The sequence below is a fragment of the Cariama cristata genome, unplaced genomic scaffold (assembly GCF_000690535.1).
Source record: "Cariama cristata isolate BGI_N322 unplaced genomic scaffold, ASM69053v1 scaffold4441, whole genome shotgun sequence".
In the NCBI taxonomy this organism is placed as follows: Eukaryota; Metazoa; Chordata; class Aves; order Cariamiformes; family Cariamidae; genus Cariama; species Cariama cristata.
In genome coordinates, this window is record NW_009597387.1 from 14,133 (window position 1) to 35,280 (window position 21,148).

The 21,148-nt window shown below is 38.4% G+C and overlaps 1 protein-coding gene across 1 annotated transcript; it reads left to right on the forward strand.

Moving 5' to 3' along the window:
• The first annotated feature begins 549 nt into the window (after positions 1–549).
• C9 (complement component 9) lies at positions 550–18,111 on the forward strand. The gene is made up of 11 exons (XM_009708839.1): positions 550–635; positions 4,810–4,903; positions 5,396–5,543; positions 6,933–7,080; positions 8,722–8,860; positions 10,061–10,279; positions 12,704–12,944; positions 14,331–14,459; positions 16,498–16,676; positions 16,883–17,111; positions 17,951–18,111. Exons 1-11 carry the CDS (start codon positions 550–552, stop codon positions 18,109–18,111), a joined length of 1,773 nt encoding a protein of 590 aa, XP_009707141.1.
• The last annotated feature ends 3,037 nt before the right edge of the window (positions 18,112–21,148 follow it).

Here is a 21,148-nt window from a genome sequence, read left to right on the forward strand (position 1 = left end):
GGGTTTTGGTGACAGAGTGAAAGCTAGAAGAGTTTGTCTCCTTCAAAATAACAAAAAATTGTGTGGGTTTGTTTTTTCATATTGGCTGGGAGAGGAAGAACAAGGAAACTTGGGACTTTATTCCTTCAATACTCCAAATGAGGATTCCAAAGGTGTTAGATGCTGAACTTGCCTTTGTAAACAGCTCTGCTTTAGGAACTATTTGTTCCTTAGATGAGTCACTGCTATGACAGCTTTTTACTAAGAAGTTAACTGTTCTCTAATTAAATAGAAAATGTCCTTCCCATATTTAAAAGATACTAGTAAACAAAAATAGTTTCAAGACTAAAACCAAACCATTTTACACTATTTGCTGGTCTCCATGCAGGAAAAAGTGGAATTTTCTGAAAAGTGGACTTCAGAGCACTTACCGTAAGGCAGTTTTGGCCAGTAACCAGCGTTTTTCAATAAGCACTGCTTTTTGTTTGTTCTCCTGGTAATAAATAACAAAGGAACAAATAAAGAAATTACAAATTCAGTCATGGCAATTCTTGTCTATTCAGCTACAAAATGAGAAGCATGCATATTATCCTGCAGCTTATATCCATACTATGCAATTTAGAGATGGCTGCCTCACTTCTGGGGGAAGACAGAAGGTAAGTGTCCTTGATCTTCTGCAGATGTCTATACTGTTTTATTTCTTCAATAAACAGGGCATAGACCTCCAATGCAGATATTTCTAATGGTAGCTTGCTCAGATATCCAATGAAAAAGGAAATTACTTCTTGACATATTTCAGGGAGTCAGACAGAAATAGTTTATCCATTTATTTTGGATGTATGTGGCACAAGAAAGGTGACTGAAAGCAGTTGAAGCCATGTTCTTGCAGGGAGGTGGAACTCAGGCAACTGTTTTCAACTGCATGCTGTGTGAAAATAGAATCTAATCTCAATATGTTTCTTTCTGAAAAGGCACAATTTTATGCTGGCAGTACTTCTATTCCTATTTAAGGTCTCCTAGACTGCCTATTTTTAATTATTTGGAAACATTACCTTTGTTTTTTCACTGTAAGTCTCACTAGAGAATTAAAGGCTTAGTCCCTACAAAAATGTTACGGGAAAATAACTAGAGTTACACTACCAGAAATAGAGCTGCCTAGTCTATATGTCATTTATGAAAACGTTCAGTACTAAGTAGTGAAACAATGTGAGTCTCATAATAGATATATGTACATTAAGATTAAATTGGGATCTATCTGCTTTAAGACTTAAATTGCAGTATGTGAAGCATTTTGTGATGACATGCGAATACCATCTGAATGACCAAGTATTGCCTCTTCACTTGTATCTAGGCCTGAGGGTGACTGCTGCTATTATTGCTTGAAATACCTGAGCAGACCTTGAAGAATAGCCTCCAAAACTATAAAGATTGCTGCTTCTCTAACTCCTTATGTTTTGGCGGTTATTATTATTTTGGTATTCAGATCCAATTAAAGCACAGGTTTGATATATTCAGTTAGAAACAGTCCATCCAGAAGATACGATTATTATAGAGTCCATAGCAGGCAATGTGTGCCAGCAGCTTGACTTCACATCATACGAAAGACTATGCAGCTTCATGATGGTGTTAGCAATGACAGTTGGCAAAATTATGCCCTCAGGTCATAATTGCTGAAGCTGTGTGGCCTGAGGGTGTACAAACTGTATTGTGCAATCCAAGACAAGGTACAAGCAATGTTGTACTGATTGTGAAACTGCTTTTCCTTTCCAAAGACCACACATCCCTCAAGGGCATCTAAGAGTTCCCACTCCTACTGTCTTTAAGGACAACCTGTCAGTCTTCAACCCAAGATGTCAGAACAGATGATGTTACTCAGAGGTTTAAAGTCCTGCATCAGTAAGGAGAAGGAAAGATCATATATGCACCCATCTTTCTAGATACAGGAAGGAACAAGCTCTTTCTCATCCATTTGCCAGACCAGTAGATTTTCATTTCTTCCCTCTGTTGATGTTACTGTCATGCAGAGTGGTGGGAAAATATTTAATAGAATACGGTACAGCAACTTTTTAAAGCATTGTCTGCTTGCTATGAAGTTACAGTGAATTGTAGTATTGCTGGAGTATTTGTAGGATGAGATGATTACAGGCAAAGCAGTTGTTTTTGAGGAGGCTGGAGGGCTACATCAAACTTCAAATACAATACAACTTTCCAGAATTTCACAAAACCGTAGAATACATTGAAAAGTCTAGGCTGGAAGGAACCTCTGGAGATCTTGTGCAATATTCTGTTCAAAGCAGAGCCTTAGATTAGGTTATCCAGGAGTCCATTCAAACAGTCTTGAATATTTCCAGTGAGAGACATTCTACCATTTCCCTGAGTAACCTATTCCAATGTTTAATTGTTCTCATCTCTCTCATATTCAGATGGCATGTCCCCTGACCTTCTGTATGGTGCCTCTGTCTTCTACAGAACTACCTTCTAGGACATAGCATTTTCTGTAGAAGTTTCTAAGAGATGCTGTATACTTTTTTCTTTTTCTTTCTTATTCTTGAGTTATAAACCTTAATACAACAGAGGGTGAGCATGACAGCAGTGTGGTGGAATTATAATTTCAAAAATCTGTATCAGTTCCCAAGCTGAAGTATTGTTCTGATGTATGTAAGCATGTATGCTTGGTCAATATTCGAAATACACACACTTTGCAGAGTGGTTTGAGATCTGTAAACCTCATCAACACTGGAGAAAGAATGCTGGCCCCTAAGTGGGTGTATGAAAGTAGAAAAGGTTCAGATTACAAGTACCATAATGTATCTAATCACAATCTTTCAGGGTCAGAGCAGAGGCAGCTGAACCATTACCCTGCTCCTGATAGTGATCATTAAAGGATGCTTAGGGAGAAGGATAAGAACAAGGCAGGCAGGTATTCAGTGCCATCTCCCAAGTTCCCAGGACTTTCGGTTGCCAACCAGTGGGTTATTAATTTAGGTGCTCAGACTCCACCAGAGAATTAGTGAAAGCGAATTCTGTGTAAAATGGAGTTTTCACAAGGTTGGATCTGCACGCTCTATCAAGTACCCCAATTCCTTGTGTCAGGCACACACCAAGGCTTCACACTTCCCTAACAGCTAAGAGTTTGGGAGGTCCCTATTGTATGGAGAGAATTCTTAATTCTTTATCTCATTTCTGCTGTCCAGATATTGGGCATACTTGTGCTTTTCCTTGTTTCCTTTTTTTCAGAATCCCACCTGTTAAAAGTGATATCCTCAGCCAAGGGTCCATTTACTGCAGGCCCTAGCTTGAGGTCAGGAGACTTCTTGGAAGAGAATTGTTTAGGAGCAGCAGGCAAGACAGTGGGAATGTGTGATACAGATACTTCCAGCAGCAGCTGTGGTGCGTGTTTACTGCTGGTGTGGGTGACAGTGGAACGTCTGAGGCATCAGAGCCAGTCAGGGTCAGCTGAGTGTACAAAACGTTGCACAACAACCCTGTAATCCCTGAGCTGTTTAAAATTCAAAGCTGGAAAGAGACATAGGTCAATTCAGCATCTCAATAACAACTTACTACGTATGTAACCTGAACATACAATAAATGGCACCAGAAAGCTGAACCAACTGGTATATCTTCCTTGTCCAAACTGCACATTTCTCAATCTTGTGGAATCAGGTCACATTTGTTTGGACTCCTGACATATTTGTACAAGGGAAGGGGGTCAAAGATAGGAGGGCAAGGCCCCGCTCGCAATGAAAGCCCATACATCACACTGCGGGAGCTGCAGGTCTACCAAATGGCTAGGCTCAGCAGAGAAGATCCCATTGTAAAGCAGAGGCAGCAACATTAACATGGAGAGGTGCAAAGACAGAATTTTCACAGTGGATGAATACTCAGCATCGAAGGCCAAATTGGAATAAATTACAGAGAGCAAACCAGGCAAATTAGACTTCAATGCTCCTGCATTCCTCTGCTTTCCAGCATTGTTACTTGTGAAGACAAGGTCATCAGTAAACTATTGGCCTTGGTTTTTAAAATTAACAAATAATCCTAGAGTGCATCAGTTTTTAATGTCTAACTGGGGGTGCTTTAAAGAAACTCAATTACTATAAATTGATGGCCTCTCACTTACTGAGAGCTGGGAATTTCATGGTATTTAAAACTGGGCACAAAAATGAAGAGTCATTCTAGAAAATATAGGCCTAACTGGCAAAGTATTCAACTTGGCAAGATGAAAAATACTTAGATAGCTAAACACTCGTCTGTTTTTTCCAAGTATGTAAGTTAGCCTATTAGCAAATAATACCTTTATTTATGAGCCTTCTTTCAACTCAGCATTTAAACTGGTATCTAGGCTTAAGGGCAACCCCATTAAAGTTAATAAGCTAAAAAATCACAAAGATATGTACTGAAGTGCTACGTCTATTTGAGATGTGCTGCTGTGCCTTTCTATTCAGCATTAAGTGTGGGGAACACAGCCACTGTCTGAATAGGGGAACTGCAGATTTCCCTGTGCATTATTGTCTGATTTTCTTCAATAACATGATCCACCAGAAGAGCATTAGTACACACAAAGGTCTAAAAAAGGGTAAAAGAGCTGGCTTATTAGATCTTCCAAGTTTTTTAATGTAATTTTAAACCACCAAAGAATTTAAGATTAGGGAGCTGCTTACACACCTAAGTACCAAGTACTGCTCTGAAAGTGAAGCAGAAAACAGGTGAAGATGCTTCCGAAATATTAGTCTATGGTTTAAATACAAACTCACATGTGATTTTAGTGTACTGCCCAGGACTGTATTGGAATGTTTTGTTTGACAGCTCTTCAGAAAAAGCTTTCCACAGGGGAACAAGAGAACTGAATGCTCCATCTCCAATAGATTGTAAGCTGAGCAGCTGGAGCACGTGGGGGCCCTGCGACCCATGCACCTACCAAAGGGTAAGCTATAGTTGGAAGTCTTTTTAGTTTTGTTTTGTTGATAGAAATTATCTATTTCAGCCATGAAGATGTTTATATTAAGAACATTACTTTTCAATATATTTTCCCTTTTTAAATAAAAAGCAATTTTTTTTCAAAAGCAGATTTTTATTTTCTTAGGGGAGTTCTTATGAGACTTCAAAGAAATGAAAGATTTAAAAGCATACAAAATATATGTGATGCATTTCTTCCCTGGACTGAAAATAATGGAAGCAGGGAGATAAACTAAATAGTGAAAAATAAGCATCTCTACATCCTTGCTAAGACATTATTATTAATTCAATGTTCCTGGACACTTTTTTTACACCATGAGCTGTGCCTATGGGTTTTCAACCAAAAATTTCACCAAAGATGCTTCATTTTGAAAAGTTCTAAGTTCAGCTGGAAATCCTTCGGTTCTGGTAGTTCTCTTTTCTCTCTAAGAAATGCTAATAGTATTATTTATCTTTCAAGTTTCGCTCTAGACATATTGAAAGATTTGGACAATTTGGTGGAACAGCATGCCTGGAGACCTTAGGAGACACACAAAGCTGTAAAACCAGCCAAGTCTGTCCTGAAGAACCAGAACCAGACTGTGGTACTGACTTTCAATGCAATTCTGGTAGGTTTTGGTTTTGTGCCATAGCAAGTTATGCAATAACTCAGGAAACCATGTTTTACTTAGTTCTGTGAAGAAGTTAAATCAGTTTCCATTGAAAACAAAATACATACACAAAAAGAGAGATATGCTTCAATGCTTTTCTACTTGGGGATGATTTCCGAAGCAGTGCCTTATTGCTAGTGTTTAAAGACAGTCCCCGGTGTGTAGGCAGGTGGGTTGCAAAGCCATAACACCAAAACCACAGCATGAACAATGCTTGAGAAGGGATACGTTCTTCTCATCTCCCATTACAATTTTCTTCTAGTTTAAATTCTTCTCCTGTAATTTCTACTTCATAATTAAAAGCTGACCATACTCTGAGTGTCTTTTCTTCTAGCACAACTGCTCCACCTGCTACAGAATCACTATGTTTATGAAAAATCACTGGGAAAAACCAGGACTGAAGGAATTTTAACAAAATGGATAGGGAGGTTTATTGACTGAAGTAGTATGATAGTTGCTAGCTGGAGACCAGGATGCTTCTAGATCTAAAGACGTAAATTTGTAAAGTAATACACGCATGGAATATGAATGAATATAATGTTCAAGATTCATCATAAATCAAAATAAAACAGGAAAAGTTAATGGTAATAAAACTAGTCAAAAACAGAAAAGAAAAGATAATAAGTGAATTTTGAGTGCCAAACCATTGTCAGTATTGTCTCTATCTGAAATACTGTGAAGTGCAAGTAAAGGAAAATTAGAAAGTATGTTTAACTACTAGTTCACAGCCATTGTGTGGCTCTTACAGGTGAAGCAGTTGATATGAATAACTGCTATTTTATTGTGCTACGGCTAAATTTACCCCAAATCTTTAAATTCTATAGAAAAAAAAAGATCAGTCTTTGTAAAACCTGTGATATGCAACCTCAGGAGAATTACTACTCCATTGTTGCTTCGGAACAAAAATCACTGTAGTTTTGGACACTACAATGTCTATATTATTCAAATAATACAGTCCAAATAGAAACAATTTAAACAATTTAGAAAGAATTCTTTGTTGATATTGAATTACTATTTTTCTGTATCCTCTTAATACAAGTTTTCTAAAAACCCACTAATAACCAAAGATTAACATAGAAACAACCACAGGAAGTAACAACTTTCTGCAAATGACAGCAGTTCTCCTGTCACTTTTCTTAGCCATCCTAGCTAACTCATAAGTAAATATGGTAGTATGGGGTTTTTTTTACATTTGAAGGAGGCAGGGTGTGGGACTTGAGTTCCTTGTGACAATAATAGAAAATATATGAAGATTAAGATCTCAATAAAGAGTAGCTGGGCGTGTAATTTAAAGTCCATCTTGGGGAAAAAAAAATGCATTCATTTAATGTTTTATTCTTTGATTAGGTCGATGTATAAAGCGACGACTTGTGTGTAATGTAGATAATGACTGTGGAGACTTTTCTGATGAAGATAATTGTGAATCCGAGCCGCGATCACCATGCCGTAACCATGATATTGATGTGTCTGAAGTTGGTAGGACCGCAGGGCAAGGGTATGTAATGAGGGAAAAAAGTAGTACTGGGCCTTGTGAAGAGTCCAGGTCTGTCTCCAAAGCCAGCTGAAAACACTGGAGCACACTTCAGTGGAATGTGAATCATGTTCACATTCGTATTCAGAAATGCTACACAGCTTTTGGTAACTATAATTTTGTATACTCGGGGAGAATAAAATATTTATAGACAGGGTAAATCAATCAGTATGTTACTACACAGAATCATATATAGATGTTACACGAATATACTTACAATACTCATTTAAATGTAAAGCTTATAGATATATAGATATGTTTCAAGTGATATTTCATAACGAATCAGCCATTCCCAATTACTTTATTAACATGCATATCTAAAAGTGAGAAAATATATCGATTATTTATACAATGGGATGCCTTACTGCAAAAACACTCTGCCTACACCTTTTTTCCTGGATTGCATTCTTCACTTCCCAGATCTTCATTGTTTACAGGAGTTTTCATCTTTAATCTAAGTCGAAAATTAATCTTTCTACTCTCAGCTCCTGGATTTCTTTTATTTCAAAGAAAAAGTGCGACATGCTCTTTATCGAGCTAGACGGCAGCCATCCAAACGGGAACAGATGGAAATGACAGTACACCACAGCACCACCTTGTGTTTAAATGAAAAGGATGCATTCTGTTCATTTAATTTGGGTAACAGTATTACCGCACAAGAGCAAAAATGCTGCTCTGGTAGCATGGAGAAGTAGGCCGGGTACTTAGGCATTTTTAGAAGTAGCTTCTTCATTATTTCTATTATAATCTATCACTAAAATCTTTCACGAGAGAATGTTGTATAGATGTGCAGTAGTGACACTGGTGACTTTGATGATTTGGTAACCACTTTCTATACTCAGGTATACGGACGTATCAGCCATAAATATTGGAAACACTGAAAAGATTCAAATCTATGAAACAGATATAGAAGAACAAAAAAAAAATGATACAGAATCTTCCAAGGAGCAGTTATTTTTGGAAGTATCTTTTGTACGTTGGTATGTAGATGCTCAGAGCTGTACAGCCGATATGCCCACTTCTGTGGATTTGTAATGGTTCAGATTTCCTCTCCTCTGCTCCAGGGAATGCTATTACTCCACCACCTTACACCCTGTGAGAAAAGACAATGCTAGGAGTAGCTGTATATCCCTTCTGCAGATTTGACAGATCTTGTACACACTCGATACCAAAGTTCCTACTAGCAAACTAATACAAGTTATGAGAAAAACTTGTTAAAAATAGCTGTTGAGATGCCTCTTATAGGTTTAAAAGGAATGCCTTCTCACAAATACATTGGTCAGGAAGAAATTATTTTTACCTCCTTTTATTCCTAAGGTTCTCACTGTGTTTGATGTTTAATATCTATCTTTTATTTGTTTATTTCTCATACATGGCCCTTAAAGTGCTTTACGGAAGATGTATCATTATCTCTCTGTCACACAGATGAGAGGACCACAAGAGCTGAGGCAACCTGCTGTGGATGAAGCAAGATTCAGTTATACAGCTGTAGACTTCATTGCTTACAGAATCTGATTTTTACCAGTAATAACACCATTGTCTACAGGCTACGGGTGCTGACACCTCCTTTTTTGAAGCGCAACCTCTCTTGTGTTTCTCTTGTAGAATCAATGTTTTAGGGATGCAGCCAATGGCCAGCCCATTTGACAATGACTTTTTCAACGGTCACTGTGAAAGGGTGCGTGATGGAAACACACGGACATACTACCGCAAGCCGTGGAATGTGGGTGTTCTCACTTACGATGTAAGTTTAAGTCCTTCTGTGCAAACTTGGATGTGTTTCACTGAATGCTGAATCCTGACATCCCCTTGGAAGACTCAGCGTATCTCTTGAGTCAGGTAGCAGCAGCTTTTTAACATCAAGCTTTCAATAAAGTCCCATGGAAACAGGTTATGTTATCATTTGTTTTAGCAGTTAAGCTCAGTTGTGCCAGATAAATTCCCACATGTTCATTGCTGCACCTGTGCCTGGGAAATGAAACTTATCTTTCTGGAATGTTTACAATATAAGCAGATGAGACAAACAGGAGATGTACAGAAGGGAACATGATACCTAACTTTCACTGGCTAGACCAGCAATCAAGCTACTTTTTCAAGGACACAAAAAAGACATTGATTAAAAGGCAGAAATAATATTCTGATAGTCTAGTCCTGCTTGGGTTTTCTAATCAGTGATGACTTTCTCTGTCCCACTGAAAAAAAATCTAATAGGCTTTTGAGATTCAGATTATGAATCCAGTGAGGTTTGAACACTAAGAATGTGGATGATCTTAGGAACATCAATGTCAGATGCATTTCAGAAATCAAAGTAGTATTTTACTTACCAAATTCTCTGCCTATCACTGTAAGTAGGAACTTCATAGAACAATTACAAGTTAAACCAGATCCTGTCCAAAATGAGTATATCTGACCCAGAGATCATTGCTCATATTTTATTTTGATGTGTAACCATTTCAGATACAAAAACTCTATGTTCTGCTAAAGTATACAAAAATAAGCAACAATGAAATAGGTATTCTGAATTAGCTATTGTCTGCTATAAGAAAAGAAAGCAAAATCATAATTCTGATTCTTTTCAGATGTTGAGACCTATTAGCAAATCTTGTCTGTGTTCTAGGAAGGAGCTGGAGACTACTATTCCTTACTTGTAAAGGAACTGTTGACATACATAAATTACTTTGACAGTGTTACATGCTGAGATTTAACACCCACTGAAATATTGTCACTGCAGTTTTCTATTCACTTTTGAACCACAGAGCTGATCCAGATGAAGTGGTTTGGGGAGAGAGGGGTATTTTCATTTGTCTTCCTTTAAAAGAAAAGGACCCGTAAGAAAATCTATTGCTCAGTTACGTAAAACATGCAATTTTAAAAGTGCTATGTAGATTTTTCTATTACTGTTTGGTTTGTTTTCTCATACAACCTTTTCATTATCTTTTCTAAGACAAAAGCAGACAAAACCTTCACATCTGTGTTCTACCATGATCGTGTAAAAATGTTACGAGAGGTTTACATAGAAAAACAAAAACACTTTAAAGCTGACCTGTCTCTGAAATACACTCCTACTGAAGGAAGTAACAAAAATGCTTCAGAAGGAAATTTCAAGTATCACTATAGCAAGAATTCAAGTTTAAGTTCTATCCTGAAAAGCTCCACAGAAAGGGTAAGTTTAATCGAGCTAAAAGTTTTAATGTAACCATTTTACAAATAGGAAAATTTACACCGTGTTAGAATAACTCAATATTAATCTTTCTGAGTATTCTAGTTGACTGCTGCTTTTCTGTCATTTATTCACAAAAATTAAATACCAGCAATATTAGGGTTAAGACTGCAGAAGTTGCCAAAGGGTAACCAAATGTAGCTACATTTTCCCACTGTTTACCCTTGACTAGAAACCACTCTCATCTTCAACAAGGGCTTGATGTTAGAAAGGGTCAAAGATGTCTGATCTCATCTTGATTAGAGAGCAGCTCTGATCTGGTGCAACGTGGGCAAATTAGATCAAGTCTTGGGATAAAAAGTTGCCACTGAGTAGGCCCACACTGGGTAAACACAAAATAGACATGTAGAATAATAGCTGAAAGGTCAGATCTCAGCCATTCAGGTATGTCTATACTAACAAACTAGACTGGGCTAAAACGCACAGGCATTAGCACTGGCACACGATAATCCGTAGTTTTACCAGCACATTGCCATGATTTCAGTCTGTGCCTCCTCTCATAAGCAATGTCCATCCTGTTGTGCCCTGCAGCAAGTTTGAAGGGAATATTCTCAGTAGGCAGTCTGGAGAAAGCAAGGCTAATTTAGGGTTGCACACAAGCCATAACATTCTATCTTCCCTTTGAGACAGACAAAAGGCCCTATCCCTTTTTATTTACTAGTAAAAAAGTAGCCTTAGCATCCAGTGAGGTCAAAGAGACAGAGACCACTGAAAGTGGTATTATACATGCTAGACATGGCCTAATCCAGCAGCTGGGTACTGGTGGAATTAACTGACCAGGTCATATATCCTTTCCCATCACATATGCCATAGTCTGTGATTGTGACATGCCATTATGTACATCAACTCCATAGTGCTGACGTACCACATGCAAGATAGAATAGCTCTGCCTCAGCTAATTCAATCTTTTAAGTTTCTTGTCAGCCTTGTTGTCTAGCACCCATTCAGAGCTCTGGAGATCAAATGGACATAAGGGAAAACTAATATAGCTTTTATAACTGATTAATTAAAATCATGCAAAAGAGAAAGGTCTGTACTATAAAGAGAAGCTGACATATAGCTCTGAATTTGTATTGGTATGAGTTTTCTTGGGATGGAAACGGACCATGTAAATCTGAAAGGATTCATCTACACAGACTCAAAAGATCAAGTTCTGTAGCTCAGGTTGTATTACAGGCTGCTCATAGCCTAGCAGCTTGTGATAAGAGTTTTGGCCTCAAATTCTTGCTTGGACATTAGTTCAGAAAATTGTTGTGTTCAGAGTTGTGATCCATCACCAGCACAGGTCTATCACTGTAAACTCACATTGCTGCAGGTTAGTGGAGTGGCAGTCCCTGGTCAAGAACTTTCCAGGGCTCACCTGCTACTCAAAGCCAGGAGCAGCCTGGGGACACCAGGAGACTAAGGGATTTTGTACATGCTGGATGGCAGGAATATTTGCACCTACAAAAATTTCTTCACAGAGATTTAGATGCCTGAAGATTTCTGCCCATCCTAAGCAGCATCTGAGTCAGCAGTTTAAGATCCTTTAAATGGTGCCAGCTAATGTGATGGTCAGTTCCTAAATCCCTTTTACATACCTCCTATTAGGCACTACTGTTAAGGGAGTCACGTAAGTACTGCAGAAAATAATGGGGTTTGGAAGGCATGTGTTTGCTTAGAGACTTAAGTGCAACTATTTCACAAGTTGTCATGTGTTATAGGCAGCAACTAGGTCCTAGTTTAGATTATGATATAAAACCATCTGCAGTGTAGGTCATGAAAATATCAGTAACTAAACATAGACTTAGAATGTATGCATGGGTCAAATGCCTCAAACAGATTTTTTGCTGATTAATTGCCATTTTATGATGTTATTTTGCTTTTTTTATTTTTAATTGGAGCTGTGCCCTTCCTTCTGACAGTCTGAGAATAACAGAGAAGTGATCCAAGAGAACTTAGTTCTGCTCTGACTATAAACAAAGATAAAACTCCAGTTCACCTCAGTGGGCAGCTTCTGTTATCTAGTGAGCCATGCAGAATTACTTTTCAATATTATGAAAATCAGAAAGGCACTTTCGGTAGATATTGTGCTTAAAAGGAACATCTTGTTGTCAAATAGATCACAAAGGTCTTGCTGAAATTAGTAAGGAGAGAGTTCTGCAGAACAGGAACAACTAAAATGATCTAAATTTCTTGCTGCTTCTTCAATTCAAATTGGAGAACTTTTAATTTGAATTAAACAGGTTTGTCACTGTTCCAAAAAGTTAGATTGAATGCGGTGTTTAAAAGTGCTACAGTTTCTTTACAAGTAAAATAGAACAGACTTTCCTGCTGTGCTGCATACCAGAATGGCACTCTCATCTGCTTTCTTCTCCCTGCATTCAGAATCAAACCTTTCTGCATGTGAAAGGAAAGATTCAGCTGGGAAGATTCCAAATGCGGAGTCGTGATGTCCGTCTCACAGATAGTTTCCTTGATGATCTAAACTTTCTGCCTGCTGAATATGATAAGGGGGAATATTTCAAATTCCTAGAAGATTATGGAACTCACTATGCTGTCTCTGGAACTGTAGGAGGAAAATATGAACTTGTGTACGTGCTGGATAATTACGCTATGTCTCGAATAGGTATGCATTTTGTTGGCCTTGCTATGGTATGCAGATTATCACCAAGTCTCCAGTCATGCAAAGAGATGTACGAGGATAAATTTGTGTATATGGAGCACTACCAAGAACAACACAGTTCTATGTGTGCTGCTTATGGCACATCTGTGTCATTGCAGAATTCTGTGAGTTCAACAGAGATGAGCATCAGTCTTTGTAACTTCCAGAATTATTTGAAGTCTGTATTTTAAGTTTGTAACTGAGAAAAAAAATCTTAAACAAACCTCTTCAAAGTATTAGCCATACTAATTGGTGTGACATGGATCACAACAGATCCTCAATGCCTAGAAAATCTACCTAAACCTTAAATCCAATTTGCTAGTTGGTACCTTCTTGTGGTACAGTCACTCTAGGAGTATGGTGGTGGCAAAAAACAAGGAATAAGTTGAAAAACTTCCTAGAAATCACATGGTGCACTTGAGTGCATTGAAACTGTTTTTATAGACTTTAACATGCACACTGTAATTTTCCTTGCCCTGGTTAAGACACGAAAGTAGCAATTTAATCTTCCTTCATGTGCAGTTCAGAGATGTGTGGGTTTGTGATGGATTAGAGTGAACACTCTGAAATAAAGTCAGAAAAGGCAATTCTCATGTTGATTTTGGAGATCAGGAAATAGGTACCTGCTGTATGCAGCACCAACAATATTGCTATCAGACTTTCAGACTACGCAGAGGGACATGGGGCAAAGATGTCACTCACTTATCCCACTATTGCTCTGTTCAGCACATGGAGACTGTGGAGTCGGATTTTTTTTTTAAGTACCAATCTTAAGCAAAATCCTTTCTGAACACAAAAGTGAAGTTCCAGAGGATATGTTTGAGTTTAATAAATAGAAAGGAGTTGTTGGAAGCAGTAGCAGATAGAGAACGATTAGAATTTATGGGAATAGAGTACTTGTAAGAGATTATTTGCTTTAATTAACTTTATGGGGAAAAGAAGTGGAGAAACATATTTGAGGCTGGGAGAAAGAGACTGGGAGGATTGAATAATTTAGCACATAAAAAGAACAAATGATAAACAGCTGAGAATGACAATATTCCAATAGAATATATAGAAAGAGTGGTCCCTAGAGGGACATCTACATTCAGCTAGATCAAGGAAAATAGAAATCAGGTTTTGGAGGGTTTTGGTATTTTCCTAATCAATGTAGATCTCACCTGCCTCTGTGCAGGCATTTCAAATCATCCTCACCTTCATTTCATGGAAGAGGAAAAAGCAGAAGATAAACAGGAAGAAGAAAGCCATAAATATTTCCAATAGCCCTGAAATTTATTTTCCAAGAATAATCATATCACATTATGTATGGTCATTCAATAGCTCTAATCATCTAATTATTTCCACTTCCAGGTATCACTGTCGAAGATGTGAAAAGATGCCTCGGCTATCACTTGGATGCCAATATCGCATATAAAGACTTACAAGCCAATGTTAATGTTGATGGTGGCAAATGTGAAAAGATTCATGTGAAGGACAACTGTAAGTATATCCTTATTTTACATTATATCTTTTGCTTAAGGAAAGATTATATCAATTGCTTCCCCTTTTATAATCAATATAGTTATTGCTGTTAGGGAAAGGACAAATGCAGTAGACCAGTAGAGGTGAGGCTGCCACACTTCCATGCTCTCACATCAAGCCATCCTGAGCATGTGTTCCCAGTAGGCACACACAAAAACACACATGTAACACATACGTACATACACACATCGCTGGCCACACAAATGAGTATAGACAAAAGCACAGACTCAGGCAAACACAAATCTCACCAATGGCTTAACCCTGTTCTCCTATCCATCTGATCAGGGTGAAAGTCTTAGTCGGAAATATCACAGAATCAAAGAGTGGTTGAGGTTGGAAGGGTCCTCTAGAGGGCATCTTGTCCAACTCCCCTGCTCAAGCAGGGTCATTTAGAGCAGATGTTCTCCCCAGGCAGCACAACCCTCAAATATTTCAGCCCCTTCTCAACATACATATATAGCCAATACAGATCCCTCCAGCAGCTGACCTTAGACATTAAATTGAACAAGCAACTGGAACCTTAGTCTCCTCTGTTGCTGGCACCTGGATATGCAACACCCCAAGACCCACAGCTCCACTCCCATTGCTGGTCCAGACCACCTGATGCACACCAATACACACACACACTATGGACGCCTCGAGTAACTGGTCTGAGGTCCTCAGCCTACCCAGCAATTGGCCCTTCGATCCTCTTCACCCCAGTTGCCTTAGACAGACACACACTCACATGCAAACAGGTCTTGGTCAAACCTAGAAGCTTGGAGTCTCTCCAGTATTTGCCCTAGAACCCCTGGTCACTCCAGCAGCCAGCACCTCCAGTTGTCTAACTCTAGAGACATGTACATATCTAGGCTAGACTAACAGCCACGTTGACACTTGGCTCCCAAGCCACTTATCTTATTCACCTGATAGTCTGGTTTGATATTTGCTGACGATCACACATTGACATATGTATCCTCACTAACTCCAGTTATTGGCACCACAAACACCAGGTCCCTATCAGCCATTGTCCAACTCTAGTTGCTGGCACACAGTCCTGCACACACACACACGTACATGCAGAATAGAATAGAGTCCTCTCACCTGGGAAAATAGTTAGAAGTGGAACTTAATGGTAAGCCAGGACAGCCTACACAGGTCAAGGAGAGTACATGGCAGGCAAGCCCATTGATCAGCCACTTTTCTATATGCAATCAGTCCCTTTTTTTACATTTATCCCTCTATTTTCCCATGCTTGTCCCTCCCAAAGCCACCTTGATCCCTGCTTACCTCTTCAATGGCACTCCCCTAAACAGACTCTAAGTATTTAAGTCTGTGTAATCTCAGAATGCCTTTATTTGCATCCAGGGAGCCCTTCCATGGACCCATCTTGTTGTTGACTCACCCTCAGTCCCATCCTGTGGGGCTAATGACTCTTCTGGGACAGGCCTGGGACGAGTCAAGTCAGGGGCTCCTTTTCTCTAATTAGGCTACTTGTGTTCTGCTGCCTGTCATTGTTCCTCTCTGCTCCCTTCTGCATCTGGAGATGAGTCTTTTATCACATGACCCAAAAATTGCAAAAGGCAAGGAGATTTACTACTGAGCACAGAAGAGGTAGTTATTTTCAGTGCTCTGTTCTTGTGGTTTAGTTATGAAGCAAAAACTCCCACTATTCTAATTCCTGCCCTTTTCTGGTTCAGCTCAGGTTATACAGTAGCACTACTCATATTATCTTTGGCCTGTTGTCAAATGGCTATGATCTCCATAATATCTCTAACTTTGCCCTACCCCTTCTTTTCCTTTCAGATATAGGGTTTTCTAATTTAGTTGCAAAATAGATTTCCTCCCATGTAAGAGATATGAGCGAAGAAAGATTGAATTCCCCTACAGCCAGTGAGTGAAGGGTTCTTCTCTCTACATTTATAGAGACAGATTGGTTGCACTAAAAGGACAACTGTTCTTCAAGATGCATGGGCATTAAACGTTCTTCTTCATCCTCTCTTCTTTCTTTCTGCAGCAGAACTTAAGGATGATGCTGTCATTGATGATGTGATTTCCTTAGTTGATGGAGGGACGATTGACTTTTCGGTTAAAATAAAAGAAATGTTACTGAGGGGATCCAAAACGGTTGATGTAGAGGATTACATACAGTGGGCTAAGTCTTTGGTTGATGCTCCAGTAGTGATACAGCAACGGGTAAGTACAACTTCTTCAAAGCTGTGGATCTTAGAGTTTCAAAGCTTTTGTTCTAAGATGGAGGTTAAACGTCAAGTTTTTCATGAACTGTCAGGTATTTTCTTCATCTTGACAGTTTCTTCAAATGCTTATTCTAGTGATGGGTATATCAAAAGGATTCAGAACTTCAGAAAAGTCTGTTATGCATGGGCTTTTTTCTTCTACAGCCTTCTCCAATACATACGCTTGTTCCAGTTAAGATGAGAAATGCATACTTAAAGAAACAAAATTTGGAAAGAGCAATTGAAGACTACATTACTGAATATAGTGTGTGTAAATGTGAACCCTGCAAAAATGGAGGCACCCTTGTGCTTGTAGATGGAGCCTGTACATGCATGTGCTCAAGCTACTTTAAGGGAATTGCTTGTCAAATTCCCAAATCTACATTAGTTAAAGGTAAGTAAATACTCCAGACAGACTAAAATTAGTATATTTGTTATTGTGAACAATATCCTGACACAATGAGCTGTCATAAGGACAGAAAGATGTCATAGTACTCACTTACACCTACTGCTGTCAAATCTCATGGGTATATGGTGTGGAAGTCAGTGTAAATTACTGGGTTCTTTCCATAAAGAGGGCACTTTATTTTAGAGTTATTGTCCCACATACAGTGTTGTGTCTCAGAATGATACCCCAAGTTCATTTAAATAAACAGGAGCATTATTGAAGGATGGTGCAGTAGTGATAAACTGATTTCAGGCAAAAGCAATCTCACCACGTCACAAGCTAATTTGTCTTCAGTTTCCCGCAAAAGCATTGTGTTTACTAACACATGATCACATTTCATAATTACTGTGCTAGCTTAATATTTAATTGGTCTACCAAGGGGAAGAGGGAGATGAATGTAGTTCTGCAACTGACGATGTAAAAAATTTATTGTGCAGTAAATTTATTCTCTGTAGCCAAGCTTTTAAAGCACAGGTACCCAAAATGGGCCTTAGAACTTGATATTCAGGTATCTTCCGAGAATGACAAAAATCTTGAAACCTCTGGGCTCTTAAGCAGTGTCACTGACAAGGGCATTTTCAAAAGCCAGATCGGTCCGATGGGTTGTATGCTGGAGGCTGCAATGATCTGCAGAGTCACCATAACCGAGAACGTAAGAATTGAATCATGGTCTACCTTGTCCAACCCTCAAAAGTGCCAAGTAAAGAGCTGTAATTAATCTTTCTGTCACTGCACAGAAGACAGAGAGATGCTGGACTAATCCTAATATGATGTCTTAATACCAGTTGTCACTGATGGAGGCTGGAGCTGTTGGAGTGCCTGGTCCACCTGCATCAATGGAGAAAGCACTCGAACTCGCCAGTGTAATAATCCTACACCAGAACCTGATGGCAGACCATGCCAGGGAGAAAGCATTGAAAAACGGCCCTGTGGAGAAGCAAAATAGTTATGCTGCTCAAAAACAGGTAAGCAGCCTCTCTAAGTACTAATGTGTTATTGCTGTTTAGAATAAATGGTCAGCCAATATTTGGGGAACTTCAGTGATGCAGTTGAAAGCTGAAGTGATAGGTAGATTCACTTACATGTTTCATTTAAATCTGTGACTTGATACAGCTTTTAAAAACAGCCACATTATAGCTTGAATTTGTGAATGGTTAGATTTGTATTTGAATGTCTTGACAAGTACTGTTATATCACAGAACTCAGGAGTAAAATGGAATTCTGGATAAGAACACAGTAAAAATCCAGCTCTTTAAATCCAGATTTCATCTCCAGTTAGATTCTCCATCAAAAAATTTATATCTTAGGGAGAGAGAAAGAGACACATTTTCCAGATATGAAAGACAGTTTGGGAGTCTGAATTCTCTTACTTGATAAATAGAATGCTTAAATCCAACAAAGTTACTGTTATAGAAGTTTCAAATCTTTTAGCTTGGAAAAAAACAGCTTAAGAAAATGTCTAGCTACAAGATTTTGTCTGGTTTTTTTAATTTTTATTATAATACTGCAAAGCTAGACAAAAACAAACAAACAAACAAATAAAAAAAAAACCCCACAAACCAAAAAAATCCCACACAAGCAGGATTTTGAGGATGGATGCTCTGGTCCATAAAATGGCAAGGTGGCCCCAACTTTCTTCATCTGCTGAGAACAAGAACCTTGCATGCCACTTGGATGTGATGGTAAAAGTTTTCAGGCCCAGGAGGAAGTGCTTGGGTTTTATGCTTAACACATTACCTTCTTTTCTGGGAGGCCACAAGAAGAAAAGAGGTAGCAAGACAGGGAAAGGATTTTGAATGTTTCCCCACTGAAATACCTTGATGGTAAGTCTTGCAACATGACCTCTACCTGCACCAAAAATATGTATCAGAAGATTTCTTCTATGCCTACTCTCTCTCAGCTTCAGTAGAGTTCAGCTACATCTGATATTCTGCTTGTGAAGCACCATGAAGAAAGCATGGTCAGCAAGATATAACAGCACTTATGGGCTATCTAGCCCTACATCAGGGAATTACAAACTGCTTCCTACAGCACTGCATCTCCAGGCTACCAAAGCTACTTTTCCATAAGTTACTACACAGGTGGAAGAGAGAAAATTGAGAGAAAAATACGGTACAGAGCTGGAAAATTGAGAGTAACATGAGGAAGACAAGTACAAGTAGGGGAAATTAAATAAGACTAGCAAGTGGCAGATTCAAAACAGACTGAAGACTGGTCCTTCACACAGTGGGCATACCAGAAGTAAATATGCATTTTAAAAATTTCAGCACAAACTAGTGGAAGATTCTCAAATATGTAGATAATCATGCTTGCTCAGGAAGTCTCTGAAGCATTGTTTTTGGCAGGATGGGAAAATATTCTGTGGAAGTATTTCTATGTGTGCCCCTACTCCTGGATATTCCCTAGGTCAGTGCTATTGCCCTTGTCTTAAAAACAGGGTATCAAGTTAACCTTTGCTTGACCCAGTGAAGTTGGTATTATTTTATAAAAACTTCACAAGAAGCTTAATTTTATTCCTGTACTGTATCACTGACATGTTTCTCTTCAGCCATGACAGCAAATACCATGATGAATATTCATGATACATTCATATTCAGATATGTTTCCTCTGGTATCACATAGTAAAACCTCTTTGTAAAAATTAACCTACCTTTGGCTCCTGATATATCAGACATGTTGAATACTCTCTCTTCCAGTAGAAGTCAGATACTTAAGTCTTCTGAAAAATCACAGTATGTTTTTTGATTTACTCTTCATTAGAATTATTTTACATTACAGTCATAGTTGAGAGACAGTGAAATTATGTTCTTCGTGTGCCATGACAGTACTATTTCACTTAAATTTTGACCAATACATATGTCGCAGCTACTGTCTCCTGTCTTTTCTTTACTATTTTTTTCTCCTTTTTCAGAAAGCAAGAATGGATTCCAAATGAATTCTACAAATCACAGTTTCTGCTGTCCAGCTAGCTACGCAAGAGCAATGGAATGCCATGATTTAAAAGCACCTGCAGCTTAAATGATCTCTAATCAAAACAAAATAATACACCAATAAACATCTTAACAGAGTTAAGTGATGATAGAGTGGGTGTGGTCCATCTTTTCTTTGTCTGTGGTCATCATTAGAGCATGAATTATCTGTCTTTGTTAGTCAATAGCATAATGACGTCCTCTTGTCAATGTTTTTTTCATACTTCTTTGTGGTATGTTTTCAAACTGATTCAAGAATTCAAATCTTGCATGAGTATCAGAATGTGTATAATGTCAGCTGATTGACAGTATATTGTCAGTAAAGAACCTGGGAAAGTCATTATCTTCAGCAAAATGCCCTTGTGGATTTATTTCCAACCCCACATCTTACATTTAATTCATGCCCTGAATCACCAGTGTGTTTATGAAGACATACAGCTTTACTAGAGTTATCATTCTTGCTTCCCCTAACATTTGCTGAAGAGCCTGACATTGTATCTTGTCCATGTCAATGTGTTCAAGGTTTTTATATGAAATCAGAGGCACATTACAAAGGGATAGAAAAGTTGTGATATTACCATCCATATTTTCAGCAGAACTTCTAAAGGAAACAAGGCTGAGGCAATTGTACTGTCATTGCACCTACCAGTCAGTCTTCCTCAGTGACTTTTGAACATAGGGGACAATTACTGGAAAATCTGTTTTGGGTGGGAAGGAGGGATAGTTCTCAAAGAAGTTTCATGAAAAAAAGGCAGCTAAGTTGAGAAAATAAAAAGAAATTAGTGTCCTTTTTGAGGAAAATGTACTAATGTTAACTTGGCTATTCTATTAGACATCAGAAGATCTACATGGAAGCAAGAAACAAGAAATCAGATTTAATTTTAAAAGTTAAGAAGAAAGGTATATGAGGGCTGAGTGGTTTGAAAACACAGGAAGGGTATAGATGATCTGGATGTGAGGATTGAGTGCACCCTCTGTAAATTTACAGATGACACCAAGTTGGGAGGGAGTGTT

Excerpts from the sequence above, each read along its gene's own strand:
- C9 (XM_009708839.1), top strand. The coding sequence starts at position 550 with ATGAGAAGCATGCATATTATCCTGCAGCTTATATCCATACTATGCAAT. Across the intron at positions 636-4,809 it reads CTTCTGGGGGAAGACAGAAG|GGGAACAAGAGAACTGAATG; the intron begins GTAAGTGTCCTT and ends AGCTTTCCACAG. Across the intron at positions 10,280-12,703 it reads TGAAAAGCTCCACAGAAAGG|AATCAAACCTTTCTGCATGT; the intron begins GTAAGTTTAATC and ends CCCTGCATTCAG.